This window comes from Podarcis bocagei (assembly GCF_964188305.1).
Source record: "Podarcis bocagei genome assembly, chromosome: 8".
Taxonomy (NCBI): domain Eukaryota; kingdom Metazoa; phylum Chordata; class Lepidosauria; order Squamata; family Lacertidae; genus Podarcis; species Podarcis bocagei.
The window spans coordinates 11,875,402-11,890,602 of record NC_138133.1 but is presented as its reverse complement, the minus strand read 5'-3'; the positions used below and the strand labels follow the sequence as shown (position 1 = coordinate 11,890,602).

The following is a 15,201-nucleotide window of genomic DNA, read 5'->3' as shown; positions in this document are numbered from 1 at the left end:
CCTTGGTTGCCCAGATCTGGTGAATAACTGAAGGCCATGAAGTCTATGGCAGTTTGGGGGGGGAAATGCTACAAATAATTATTTCTTTGATTTCCTCTTTCTAGAGAAGGCCCATAGTGGAGGAAACATATTTGTCACCGTTGCTTCTTGAATAGTTAGACCAGGGGTCTGCAACCTTTAAGACAAAAAGAGCCACTTGGACCCGTTTCCGAAGAAAAAAAAACTGGGAGCCGCAAAACCATTGCCACATTTAAAACAAATATATCTCCGGAGCCGCGATCTGACAGCGGGCGGGAAGGTGACGTCGGGACGGTGCGTGACTAACGCACGCACCGCCCCCATGCAACGTCACAGCCAGTACAGCGCCCGCCACAGTGGGGAGTGTCGGGGCGCACAATGCGCCTCCTCCCCTCGCTAGTATCCGCCCCGGAGCCGCGGCAAAGGTGTAAAAGAGCCACATGCGGCTCCAGAGCCGCGGGTTGCAGACCCCTGAGTTAGACAAACACTCCCTCCACATCAATTAAGTGCTTCCCGAAACTTTAAAAAAATGCATTTTTTCAGATGACTTACCATGAGGGACCATTCCTTGACTTTCTGAAAAATCACTTGGCGGCCCTGTGGCATCCAAGCAACAAGCACTGTCACCGCCCGAATGGTAAGCCAGCAAACATAAAGCCCACAAGCAGCTGTGTACAGTTCATGGATTTTGGCGGTCCCTGTCCAAAAGGACATCAGCCAACGGCCAGCGAATACTAAAACCAGAAAGATTAATGAATATTTAAAAGAAACACACACTGCCAGACAGCCATAAAATATGGGCCCAGAGAACTCATAAGCAAAGTAGCTTCAGAGTTTACTCGCACTCAATTGCAGCCCCCAGTGGTGCATGACAACTGCTTTTGAACGGAGGGCAGTTTAAAAAGCAATTCGTAATATTGAATGGGAACCACTTGTTCAAAGAAAGTAAAGTAAAAAGTTACATTACATCCCAGCCACTAATTTGATTAGATCCAATTTTGTTTTAACCCCAATATTAAATTTATCAACCACCTTGCACCAAGAAAAACCAAGTCAACTAAAATCTGCAAAGCATTTGCCCCACTTTTCAGGAGCTAACAGAAGTCAGGTCAAAAACACCCCCTGCTGTAAGTTCATCCAAAGACAGTGATAACTGTTAAAATGATGTGTACCAAACAAATAGTGCCTGAATTCATTTTTCTTTAGAAAATACATGTGGACGGTGGTTATTTGGTGCTTGCATTAGGAGATCTGGGTTCAAATTACTGACCAAGCTTATTTAAGGCACTGGGTGGTCAGGAAGCCCAATCTTACATATATTTACTTGGATGTTAAATCTGCCCATGTTAAATGGGACTTACTTCCAAGTAAATATACCTAGGACTGTAGTTTTAAATTAACTAGCTGGCCCAATAAAAATTCATATTCACATTATATGAAGTCAGCAAGTTGAAGCAATTTCTAAAAGCTTTAAGGTGTCAACATGGTATTTTAGTAAGCACACACCGTAACAGCCAAATGTAAATATGAAAGATGCCAAAATGACCATTTACTTTCATTTTTACTGAAATAACACTGGTCTAGATATTGATTTATGAAAAAAGATCAGCATATTCAAAGTCCACACAACAGAAGATACACTGTTTTCTGCATTACGTTTTCCTATTTTATTTTTCCATTCCAGCAATTTAAAATTAAATAAACAAGGACATGTTAATAAGCAGCAGCAATTTGCTACTGTGAAATACATACCTGGTAACGTTAGGCAGATAAGACTTGCTATCAGTAGTGTTATACACATGAAAATGATTAACAAAAATATCTGAAAAACACAAAAACGATGTGGAAAAATTGTAAAATCTATTTACAAAGAAAAAAGCAACAAAAAGGACATTTGGAAGACACCTTAAAATTTAGCAATTTTATTCCAATTGTATGACAGCCTGCAGTCAAAAGTAGAAAATATATTCGTGAAATACCCTGTGTGCCTAGAAGTCACTGAAAGCATTTTGACAAAGCAACAGGCTCTGTGTCTGAATTAAGTAATTAACATTTCTGGTTCTCCTAATGCCCGGATCTTAAGCATTTATTTTTTTACTTGAAAACTACTGTATGTAGTATTCAGAGAATCATGTTAGCTTTCTCTCCATGAGATACAGAATTTTAGACCTCCACATATACATTCAACCTGGAGAGGCAGACCTCAAGGCTAACTGAACATAAAGTGGCTTCCTCTGCAACTGGGTCTGACAGCCACACAGTGAAGGATCATACCAATACCTACAATTACACATTTTGTTTTCAGACTGCTTCCATAATATACTTCCTGAAATAAAAGTCACACATCCCTTTTATCGTTGTTCCTTTATGTGATGCCAATAAGCCCCCGAGTGCTGGAAAGCCATTCCTTTCTGCAAGTACTGAATGGGCAAACGAAGGGAACGAGATACTGAACACTCACAAAAATACTGCCTTTAGAATTACTTGTTCCAGATATTGAAAAGAAATGAAGAATTAATTAACCAGATGCCAGTGAACTAAATTACATACAGTGGTACCTCGAGTTACGAACTTAATTCGTTCCGGAGGTCCGTTCGTAACCTGAAACTGTTCTTAACTAGAGGTGTGCTTTTGCTAATGGGGCCTCTTGCTGCCGCTGCACTGCTAGCACACGATTTCCGTTCTCATCCTGGGGCAAAGTTCTCAACCCGAGGTAACTCTTCCAGCTTAGTGGAGCTTGTAACCTGAAGCGTTTGTAAGCTGAGGCGTTTTTAACTCGAGGTACCACTGTATTAAAGCAGGGTTGGCTAATCTGTGCCCCCATCAGATGTTGCTAGACTACAACTCCCATCATGCCTAACTACCGACCATTTGAGCTGGGACTGATGGCTGTTGAGTCCAACATCTAGAGCAGAGCTTTCCAAACGTTTCATGCTGGTGACACACTTTTGAGACGTGCATCATTTCGTGACACAGTAATTCCGTTTTACTTGCCAACTGGAGGTCAAACTAACCCCTTTCCAGCCCCAGAAGCATTCGCAAGATACACCTACACACTGCACCCGACACACTAACACGTCATGACACACAGTTTGGAAAGCTCTGATCTAGAGGGCCACAGGTTAGCCATCCCTGCTTTAAATGGACAGTTAGAACAACTCACCCTGAGTGGAAATTTTAAAGGCCGGCGGTAAGGTTGAAAGCCAACAGGTCCTCCTTGTTGTAGTATGGCTTGGTGGGCTGCATGAAGACCTTCTCCCACAACTGGAATGGCATTATTATTGCGAGCAGGCTGGTTATTAGGCTGTTGGTTTGCATTGTTTTCATTCTCTTCCTGGTCTCCAAGTAAGTAAGAATGCAGATCCCTGAAAAAACATTTTTTTAAAAAATTGTGAACCATCTTGGCTACCATAAATGTTCCTATTAGTGTTTAATGAATATATAGGTATGATGATTAAAAGCACGATAATACAGTGGTATCTCTACTTATGTGCCCCTCTTGTTATGTATCCTTCGGGATACGCACGCAGCAAACCTGGAAGTATATTTCCGGGTTTCGCCGCACGCACATGCGCAGTAGCAGTCTATCAAGCCATGCGAGTGCGCAGAATAGGCACCTCCGGTTGCTGAAACCTTGGGATCTGACCAGAGCTCCGTAACAGATCCCATCCGCAACCGGAGGTACCACTGTAATGACACAGAATAGCTGTCAAAGGTCACTGAAAACTGTTGTGCTTTCACTGTTTTTAACATGCTACATGGTTCTAGAACCAAACGTCTCATTATTAACTGATTGGAACATCAAAAGAAAAACAACAGCCCTAAACGCAGATCTGGAATGAAGATGACCACACACCCTACATGAAATAGGATTCAAATAAGCGATGTGAGTGACATCTCTAATTCCAAGCATTACAGGGCAGGATAACTAGTGTATTGCCCTAATTATTAGTATTTTAAGCATTTTTAAATTCTTCTCCTACCAAAAAGGCGCCTAGAGCGGCTAGCACATCAGTAAAAAACAAAAGAGTTCCTGCTCTCAGGCTTACAATATAAAAGGTAAAAAATACAGAAACAAAAGGTAAAAGTGATGGGGAGGACAGAAGGAAAACAAACTCAAGCACCAGTTCTTTAAGGTACAGTGGACCCTCTGGATACAAACTTAATTCGTTCCAGGGGTCCATGCGCACCCGAAAAATCCATATCCAGAAGCGCTGTTTCTGCGCATGCGCAAGCAGCAAAACCTGGAAAAATACTTCCGGGTTTGCCACTTTCACAACCCAAAGTTTACGTTACTTGAGAGTAACGTAACCCAAGGGCCTACTGTACAGTTCTTACAGCAGGGAGGGAAACTGTTCTGGTAGCCTGATGGAATAGCCATTGATAGATGGTGAAAGAAGGAGTAAAAGAGCCAAAGATGAAATAGTCCTGTTCTTCCTTGGCTTCAGCCCGATGGAATGAAGTCTTGAAATAATTAGTAGTGGTAGTACTTCATTAATGTTTTGGCCATAGGCCATTCGCATAAAATAATTAAGATTCAGCAAATCTTAGGATCAGATGATCGTTTTCCCTCTCATCTGTATGTGTGCATGCTAAGTTTCTTCAGGAGTTGGTTAGCTTTCACACCAAGCTCTGACATCAAACATCCTATGAACATAAATTACTAGTTCATTCCTACCCTCACAGATTGAAACCAGCTAAAAGCCTCATTTTATCATACAGCAGAATTTTGATATATATTTATATAAAAAAATCACATTGCTTCCCCCTTCCCTGCCTGAGAAAAATAGGTCCCTCAAGGTGTCATGAAGTTCTGTGGAAGTGAGATTTATAATTGACACTACTGAGCACCCCCAAAAATGGACTTCCGAAGAGCAAGACACCTAGAAGAGCTTAGCCTCTTATACCTGGGGTGATCACATTGGAAGCTGCGCCCAGGCTAACTGAGGCATTATAGGTAAGAGTAGAGAACACAAAAACAAAATTATTATGGTTTTTAATTAACGAAACTATTTCCCCTCTTGCATAACCATCAAACAGATAAATAGTAGTAAAGCTGCACAACAATTTCCATTGGTACACTTATACAGACTAGCTTTTTTAAATATAGGTCATTACAAATCTCTGAATTTTTGCTATAAACACTTATTCTGCAGTATCTAAACATTCCATTTTTATGTCTAGTCAACAAAAAACATTAAAGACATGTGGGTTATTTGTGCTTTATGGGTTCTTTACACTTACAGTAAGTACCCGGCAGTAACAGTCCATGCTCGTACAAGACCCTTCAACCACTGCCTTGTGTGTCCTTGTTCAAGCAAAGCTGGAAGCACCACCTGAAGCAAAAGTAGTTCTAGGGAAAGTTCACTCACAGGAGCATCACTGGAAAACAAATAAAGCAGGGATGTCATGAACAAATACCCATTACATACATATAAAACTGGTACTTTGTAAGGCATTAAACAACCTGCAGCCTAGGGCCACTGTTTGTTTATATCCTACCTTTCCCTCAAGTTGGTCCCCAACCCCATTTTGTGCAGCCCCAGCAACCCCCAAAGTTGCCCCATTCTTCCATCCCGTTAAGAGTTCCTTTCTTCCTGTTTGTTTCCTCATTTCCCCCCTGTCTTTTCCCTTTACTAGTTTCAGGAAAATGGTAAAGGACAGTATTTTATTTGAATAAAAATAAATTGATGGTTTCCCCTGGTTTTATAACTTGGAGGGAAAGGTGGTGGGGTAGCACACTAACGTCAGAAAGGCATTACTTGCTTTCCAAAACAGTAGCTATTGTATTTTTAAAATCATCTGCATACTTATTGAGAGTAACCCCATCAAACCGAGTAGGGTTTACTTCCGAGTAGAACTGGAAATTCTAATTTGACGTGGCCATAGCGAAAACTGAAGCAAGGTGGTTTTTATTCCATATTAGTTAATCCAAAGCACTTTGGTGGCTCCACCACCATCTGAATGCATGCCCTCAACAGAAAAAAGGTCGTTCACCTGTTTTATAGCAAGGATTCTTGCCTGGTTTGAAAAGCAATACTAAACTATGGTTTGCTGTTATGTGCAGAAGCTTTGTGCTCTCCATATTCTCTTCTACCACCACTGATCTGGCCACTAGGAGATCAGAAGCTATCATCTGTTTCATCATTATGTCCAAATTCAAAACTATGGTTAATCCTAATGGTAATTTAGAAAACAAGCTAGGATTGTAAACTACGGCCTGTTTAGTTCAAGTACAGTTAAGACTAATAACAGTTTGTCCTGATTCAGACATAACAAACAGTGGTTATGTCCATGCCGGAGGAGTGGAAATAAAGCTTGCAAACCTACGAACCATTCATGTAACGAAAAACCAAGGTTTAGCATTATGTCTGAACAAGATCCTTGTATAGTTGGTATACTGGAACAAAGTTTACTGAACAAACACAGCCAATGGTTTGTTTAAAATATGCACATATGCATTTGCAGAACACACTATGGAAGACAGAAAATATTCAAAAAATAAATTACCTGTAGAGCATTACATTATATGGAAGAAAATGAGGCAGCAGATATTTAATAATTCGTATAGGAAGCCAAAGCATGAGCAAGACGATCGACCCGAAGACAATCTGCAACAAGGAATATACTCTGTGTTACAGCCTTAAAGTCTATTTATACCCTAGCAAAATTCATGGACTAGACAATCATGAACATGTTATGGGGTTGTGCACTTCCTCCTCTGCTCTGTGCATTTTCTGTTCCTATCTGCTGCTAATCATAATTTGCCATGACACTGAAATCAGAACAATCTGGTCAGCACTGAACTTAACAGTAAGACTCAGCAACCATTTTTAAGCTATGATTTCCAATTCTTGTTGTGAACAAGTGATAACTAGCCATAGGCCACATCTGCACATCGTGCTAGGCCAAACCATAGCAGAGTGAATGTGCTGGTTCTTGAGGAGCAGATCAAAACTGGATTGTTCCTCCGTGAGGTTTTTAGGTAACAGTTAAGCAAAGGTTTGGCTTAGTGTGTTGTCCAAACCTGGCATGATGGTTAAGGCCTTTCCTCATTATCCAAAACCTGTAACCATAGAACAAATCTTGGCCACAGATGGTGCTAGGAAGGAGAGACCTTAACCACAATCCCTTGGCTTAACTGTTGCCCCAAGATGACCTAAAAAGCCTAAGCAGGAGCAAAGCAAGTATGAGCTCCTGTCTGAGAGCCAGCACAGCAACACATTCACAGTAAGCCATACTCTAGCTTAGTATGTCTTAATTTCTGGATGCCATGGTAAACCATGGTTAGCACAAGACATGGAAGCTAGGAGAAGAGGGAGCATACTAGTTAACTGATTGTTTCTAGTCTTGCAAACTATGGTTTTGATAACTCTCTGCATCAAAAAACTGTTTTGTTTCTTCTTCTTTTCTTTTCAGTTTGCACAAGTTGTTCACACATCTAAGCAACATAATCTATGAATCAATAAATGAGAGCTCCATTGCAACAACCTGAAAGTACATTTTGGAATTTTCTGGCTCACAAGTTACATTATGGGCCTGCTACTAATATGAGATGTCAAAGAGAAAAAGAACCAGCTAAATATAATGTCTGCATTGGCACTTGGATAATTTACCTGTAGATGTGGGTTATCAAAGGGAAAAACCTACCGTGTTTACATCAAAATCCGGATACAAAATTATTGGAAAATGAATCAGGAATGTTTACTATTTAGGCTGGGTTGTCACTTCTGCCTGGGATATGTACGCGCTAAATTTTAGACAATCTACAAAACTGAAGCCACTGGATTTATTTCTGACTCTTCTCCCAGCATCAATTTTTGGGGCAGCAAGCTGAAAAGGATTGGATATTTTGCCCCAAGAACAAAAATGTCTTGTGGCATGTCTGCTTAGAATATAATATCTTGTTGTAACAAAACATCATTCTGTGCAATTGTATGCTTGCTAGTAATCTAAGTGATCTGAAGATTAGACATTTTCCACACAAGAAGCCACACATACTTGCTTTTAAGTAACATTTACATTATTTTCCTGTAATATGATCTACTTTTCCTTGGCACTGCTGAACAGTCTAAGCTGGTTCTTGCGGAATCATCATACTTCTGTAACTTATTTCAGCAGTAAGTTACACAGAAGAAAACTATGATACCAGAAAATATTTATAGAAAGGAAAAGAGACTTCTGGCCCCCATGGGTTGTATTCAACTAACTTTAACTCAGAATAGATTAATTGAAATTTGTTACCAAGATTTAGGCCTATTTCAATGTGTCTGTTCTATGTAAACATGAACTGAATACAACCCAATATCTTTACATGCAGTTAGTTACTTTGTTTGCTAATAAACAGAGAAACAAACATTTAAATTCTAAATAGAAACTGAACAGAAAAACATTAGTTGCTATAAAAATATCAACTTTTTGAAGAGAAACTGGAAACATGACTTTACCACTGATAAAATAAACCTCCTGAGATGTCTATAAATAGGCAGGTGAATCATTTCTTGAACTGGATTAAAGTCTGGATCATTTAAGTTCCTCAAAAACCAGAGGACGCCCGGTCTCAGTACCTGAAAAGAGAATATTAACATTTGAAAGAAAAATAAGTATAAGTAGGTTGATATTTGAAGGATTACAAGTTTTGACATTCCCCCCCCCCAATAAATTACCGTATTTTTCGCACCATACGATGCACCGGACAATAGGACGCACCTTGTTTTAGAGGGGGGAGAACAAGAAAAAAAAATTTCTCCCCCTCTCTGCCCAGCGCCCCTTGAGCGAAGCGGCAGGAGGCGCTGCGCAGAGAGGGGGAGAATTCCCCCCCTCTTGTTTTCCCGCTCTAAAACAAGGTGCCGTTTAAGGTGCGTTCAGGTGGCTACCTTGGAAGCCTGGAGAGCAAGAGGGGTCGGTGCGCACCAACCCCTCTCACTCTCCAGGCTTCAGCTTCCTTTCGACCTGCTCTTTGGGGCTGGCGGGGGAAGCCCACCAGCAGCCCCAAAGAGCAGGTCAGGGAGCAGTGGAAAGGCACAGCGGAGAGGCTGCTGCCATAGTCGCGCGTCACCTCTCCAGCTGGGAGAGGGTCGAGGGGCTATGGGTTCTTAGGGGGTTTAGCCCCACACACGCTCTCCCAGCTGGAGAGCTGGCGCGTGGCTATAGAGGCTCCTGCCAAAGTGCGTCCTATAGAGCGAAAAATACGGTAACATTATAGAGACCTTAAAGATTCCTTATTTTATGTTCAATATGGTCTGCAGGTTAACCAAAACGCTACCTACCTCCTCTCAAACTGGTTTAAAACAACTGAGGCAGTTGTTACCTGAGGAGGTAACAGCTGAGTTATGTCCACGAGAATTACACGGCTGAATTGTGTCGCACATGGCTCTCATGTTCCCTCTGTTCATGTCAATCCCCCCCCTTCCATGGCTTACTAGGCCCATTCCTGTCCTTCAACCAATGGCACATGGACCACAAGGTGCAGAGGTTCTATGCATTGGGGGGGGGGGGAACCTTGAGGGTTCCCAGTTCTCACATTCAGTTCCGAGAAGCAGTGAAATACCCCCTACCCCTTCAGCTATACGATGCATGTTCTTATACAGCCGGCCATGGCTCAGCAAGAGATGGTACCCTGCAGTTCCCCACCCAGCAGCCAACTCTGCTGCCTGCCCTTACAAGCAATTTGTGCAATTTTCGCTCACACATAGAATTTTCAAGCAGCAGCCATTGGACTGCTCTTGTTCCACTGCAGAATAGCAAGCATATGCAAGACAGGCACTCTTTATTAAGCCAGTACAAGTTGTAGGGCAACACCTTGTCCCACCCTACCAATTATTTCCTGTCAGCAAAGGCTGGTGAACAGAGGTGAACACAAAAATAGAAATGCGGGTGACATTAGCCGTTCCAGAGCCACATTCTTTCAACATATGGTTTTAGAAAATCACACTTCAGTCAAACCATACCTCTCTCAGCAAGAGAATGAAGGAAGCAAAGTAGAAGACATACACCATTCCCACTAGCCAGTGTAGGAACATTGTAGTGCCAGGGGCTGACTGAAAGCTCAATTCTCTATCCTTCAAAGTAGCATCAAACATTTCCTATGAAAAAGTTAAAACAGGGAAGTAATTCTTTTTAGCTCTCAGCAACTAGTAAAATTGTGTCATCTTTTATTTGTACATAACAGCGAAGTTCTAAATATATATTTGTAAGCAGCATTTAGCAAAGGTGAAAAAATAATGCAGCCCTCGCACAATAAATCTTAACAGACAGCAGTGTATTCTATAAGATTTTCCAAAGCTTATATATGTCAGTTTTCAGCACAGAACTGTAGCCTTTTAAAATGAATCACCTTTGGTATAAAATCACTAAGAGAGCCATTGGAGATGGAGGGTTCGTAGTCTTTGGAGATGGTCAACCACATTTGCAGCAAAAGTAGCTAAAGATTAAGGTGCAGCAACCTTATGGAGATGGTAGGGGGAGATGGAGAATCTGTGACAGGGCTGCTGCCACTTCCTATGTCTTGCAGGCTCAATGAGGCCAGGCCAGGAGATAGGGATGGATTCCCCGCTGTCATATTCCATTTTCTTCCACCCCTCCTCCTCTGCCAAACTGAATACAATGGGAGGGGATCAACTACCTCGATTCCAGCATCCTTCCTGGGAAGCATAGGATTGTCCCTTTAATCTCATAATAGTCATAATAACCTGTTTGAACTATGCCTGGAGAACAAGGAGGCTTAGGATCCTGTGGACCCACTACCTCCCTTTACACAGCTGGTTTTTGCCTCCATCACTAGCAGGACAGCAGTGGACCCTTTAACCCCTGCATTAGGTGTCATCCTGTGGATGCCCTCTTTCCTCCACCAGCAGAACAGCACTTCCGCTGCAAACTATTAAGATAAGTTCTTAATAGTCATAACTTATTTTTGCATTACTGGTCCTATTTAACAGACACAACCTACATAAGCAACCCTCCTCCTGACTGCCCCTGAGAATGCAGTGATAAATGTCTGTCGCCTAATAAATGCTAATCTTACCAGAGAGCAGATGTCCAGCCACCAGCCACAGATGAGGGGGAAAACACCAATCTCTACCACCACTAACAATGACACCTGCAGAGGGGGAAAGACAGGTTTTTTAATTTGGACCAACTACTGAATATTGATTTGTTTTATTAAATAGACCTGCTTTTTAAGGCTAGAATACCTTGACAACTATATAGCACACTCCAAGCAAGCGACGTGATCTCTGAAATTTTACAAGTGCTGCCAAGCCCTGTATAAATATGGTCAAGGAAAGTGAAATACTGATTTGTGAAGCAGAGGGCAGAAGAAGTTCATAGGAATGAGTACTGAGCAACTAGAAGCCTGGAAATAGGAAACTGGTTGAAGGGGAAAGTATTCACTTAAATATAGATTTAAGCAATGTTTAAAAACCGTAAGATATTCCTCACAAACACATACGGTCACTGTGGACCCAACACTTGGTACCCCTTAACTACAGTTGGGAGATCTGAAATGGACCACAGGAACACACATTTCCTTTGCCCAGACCTTCCTCTCTCTGCAGCAAATGTCCCGCTCTTAATTCTTACATCAACCCCAACATTGTTAATGATAAAAGTTTTCAAGAGTTCCTTCTTAACTAAAACTTGGAATCAGGTTTTGAAGTGAGTACGAAAGCCTTCTTAAGAAGGAACCCTGGTAAGCTTGACAGTGGTTAACATTGCTACTGATGTAAGAAATCAGGGCAAGAGTAGAAGGAATTGGTGCCTCAACAGGAATGAGGTTGCTCTAATCCTACAGCATGATCCTAATATCTTACTTGCAATTATGAGTTTCCCAATGGTGTGCCCACACTGCTCCCATAAAGAGATAAAGACGATAAAATCATTGTTTCTTAGGCAAAGGTCGTGATTCACCTACCCAGCTCCATCAGCAGAGGCCCTGAATGAGGACTTCCACTTATGCAAAGGGGCTTTCTTCCCTCTCCTCCCCACGTACCTGAGACTGTCTCTGGGGGTTGGGGGAACCCAAAGAATAGCACACGTGGGATTGCACCATCTAGCAAGATGAAATGCTTGTGGAGACAAAATGTTCATCATAGTGCAACACTGAATTCCACCCTGTGTACTTAACAATGACCATCCATAGATCAAACACTGAAAACATGTGCCGTCAGTACTTATGAAAGGATACATGACAAACTATTAGTGATACTGCCAGCAGTACATAGCCAACTATTGTCGTGATTAGGCCTTCAAAGTGAGATGCTTGAACCTAAAGAAAACAAAAACATGTTTAGACTGTGAACTCCTTGGAGTAAAAATCTGTCATTTTTGCTTTCAAAGGTTTGTAAAGCACCAAGTACAGTGGTGCCTCGCAAGACGAAATTAATTCGTTCCGCGAGTTTTTTCGTCTAGCGAATTTTTCGTCTTGCGAAGCACGGTGTCGGAAAAGTTTTGGAAAAGCTTCAAAAATCGCCAAAAACCTCAAAAAAGGCTACCACACCGCGTTCTATGAGTTGCTCCTCGAAGTCAAGTCGCAACTGTATTAACGGTGTTAAGAAAAAGGAAACAAACTTGCAAAAAACGCAAGACGTTTTCGTCTTGCGAAGCAAGCCCATAGGGAAATTCGTCTTGCGAAGCAGCTCAAAAACCGCAAAACCCTTTCGTCTAGCGAGTTTTTCATCTTGCGAGGCATTCGTCTTGCGGGGCACCACTGTACACTGATAGGGTAGAATAAAATATTTCAATACCACTTGTGACTACCAAAATGTGTTGATATTTTCAAGTTATCATTATTTTATACTTCCAACCTCATCATCCCCAGCCAGCTACCATGGATCAATCAAAAATTTTAACTGTTATCTATGAAGGAGTCACATATTACCAACATAACAAGATCACTGTTAATGGGGAGCAGAAAATATTACTGTGAACGAGATAGAATCAGAAGTCTCAGAAATAAAGCTTGGCTTAAAATACAGGTTCACACATGAAGAAGGATTTAATATTCCATATACAGTTCCACAAATTTTGGCCTGGTTTACTGGCTAAGCCATACTTTGTGGTTTCCACCAATTCTTCCCTTTCCCAAGTCCTATAGTATATGCAGAGAACTTGAGTAAGGGAGGCTTTGGGTTGGACTTTTGCAAAAGGTGGAAGCACCTTGCTGTGGCTGCCTTCTCATTGGGAAGGAAATAAACTATTCCTTTCAACTAGGGGTGATTTCTATCCCTTCCTGCTGAGCTTTTCTGGGCAATGACAGCAGCAGCAGCAAAACCCTGCTGCTGCTTTCTGCAAAAGTCATGTTGTGGGACAAACTGTGTAGTTTGTCTCCCGCATGTTAAGTTTTAAATAAATGCTTAATAAACAAATAAATGATATACTTACATATTCTTCAAAGCCTAGCCCAACAATAGAGAAGTGACCAATATGATAGGGACAAAACGCTAGAAGGGAGAAGGAAGAAAAAAAACCTAATGGAGTTTACTCTTTTCAACAATTCTCTAATGTGTGGCTTAAAATAATTTTTAATGAGCTAGCAAAAGGATAGAAATCTTTATGTGTTATCCGTTCAGCCAGCTACACAAAAGCTACACAAAAAGTTTTCCATCATTATACCCCTAGGGCCCACAAGACGGCTGAAATTACTGAGGTCCCCACCAGTCACAAAATGATGGCAGACTGACATAATCAGCAGGCCATTACTGAAATCATCTTCTACCGTTATCTAATCCATCTATAAAACACTACAAAAGCACTCCATGCTTCACTTGTGCAGCTAAGGGATAGGGGAGTGAACAGAAATAAACCTCTGGTAAATAAAATTTTAAAAAATCTAAGATGTTAGGGCTGTGATGTCAAATTGATACCATTGTGTACTGTCATTTACACAGACTTACACATGTTTAAACCAAAGAAATTTGAAATATTTCAAGTGCTTTTTTAATGCTTTTCACAGGCAACCAAACTTTTAGTTTGATTACTGGAAACATTGCACATTGGGAAACGCATGCAAAGAAAATCAGAATTTCGTCTCTTCAGAATATTACAGAACTGCTGCTTAAAACTAATCCAACTCTACTCTAATTTGGGCCCATATGCACAGCAATTATCCTGAAAGAACTGTAAATGCAGTCACTTACCAAAGACAAGTATGAACAGTGTGTTTAATGACACCACCCAGAATACATGTTCCTAAGAGAGAAAGAGAGGAACACTTCAGAAATGGCAATATCAAAGTATTTGAGAAGTAACTTTAATTTCTTATCTTGTGTTCTCATCAATCACCCCATTTTGCCACTAATTTGTAGGTAATGAAATGTTAAAGATTTTCTCAAATAAAAATTAATAATAATTTTTGGCCCATGTGTATTAGTTTTCCTCCTAACAGGACAAAGGATATTGCAGGTTCAAATTTTCACAGAGACACAATATAAAGCACATTTTTTCCAAAAGTGCCTAGCATAATCACACAGGAATAAAGGTGCTATTACTTCTTCTGATTCAGTAATAAAATGAACTGAAAGTACCGTATTTTGCGTCCCATAAGACGCTCCGGCCCATAAGACGCACCTAGTTTTTTGGGGGGGAAATAAAGGGAAAAAATTATTTCCCCCCCAGGCGCGGGGCTGGGGCAGCCCGAGCTTCCCCCGACCCCAGCCCCCAAACAGGCAGCTCTCTGCAAGCCGTGGGAGCCCAGCGGTGGTTCCCGCTGCTTGAGGAGAGATCCGCAAAGCCTGCACGTGCTGGGATCAGCGCGGGCAGGCTTCGGGATGCCTGCAACTCTCCCCAAGCAGTGGGAACGTTCCCGCTGCTTGGGGAGAGATCCGCGAAGCCTGCACGTGCTGGGATCAGCGCTTGCAGGCTTCGGGATGCCTGCAACTCTCCCCAAGCAGTGGGAACGTTCCCGCTGCTTGGGGAGAGATCCGCGAAGCCTGCACGTGCTGGGATCAGCGCGGGCAGGCTTCGGGATGCCTGCAACTCTCCCCAAGCAGTGGGAACGTTCCCGCTGCTTGGGGAGAGATCCGCGAAGCCTGCGCGTGCTGGGATCAGCACGCGCAGGCTTCGGGTTGCCTGCAACTCTCCCCAAGCAGTGGGAACGTTCCCGCTGCTTGGGGAGAGATCCGCGAAGCCTGCGCGTGCTGGGATCAGCGCGCGCAGGCTTCGGGATGCCTGCAACTCTCCCCAAGC

The 15,201-nt window shown here is 42.0% G+C and overlaps 1 protein-coding gene across 1 annotated transcript in view; it reads right to left on the bottom strand.

The window, feature by feature from the left end:
• Positions 1-15,201, bottom strand: part of MARCHF6 (membrane associated ring-CH-type finger 6) — a 48,018-nt gene that overhangs the window by 11,437 nt on the left and 21,380 nt on the right. Inside the window, exons 10-21 of the mRNA XM_081206240.1 lie at positions 14,154-14,205; positions 13,399-13,457; positions 12,203-12,283; positions 11,211-11,279; positions 11,042-11,116; positions 9,969-10,103; positions 8,466-8,585; positions 6,529-6,629; positions 5,263-5,400; positions 3,182-3,383; positions 1,771-1,840; positions 571-752 (exon numbers count right to left, since the gene is read on the bottom strand). Of these exons, the coding sequence (XP_081062366.1) occupies positions 571-752; positions 1,771-1,840; positions 3,182-3,383; positions 5,263-5,400; positions 6,529-6,629; positions 8,466-8,585; positions 9,969-10,103; positions 11,042-11,116; positions 11,211-11,279; positions 12,203-12,283; positions 13,399-13,457; positions 14,154-14,205 (1,284 nt within the window). The remainder of the gene's footprint in view (positions 1-570; positions 753-1,770; positions 1,841-3,181; positions 3,384-5,262; positions 5,401-6,528; positions 6,630-8,465; positions 8,586-9,968; positions 10,104-11,041; positions 11,117-11,210; positions 11,280-12,202; positions 12,284-13,398; positions 13,458-14,153; positions 14,206-15,201) is intronic.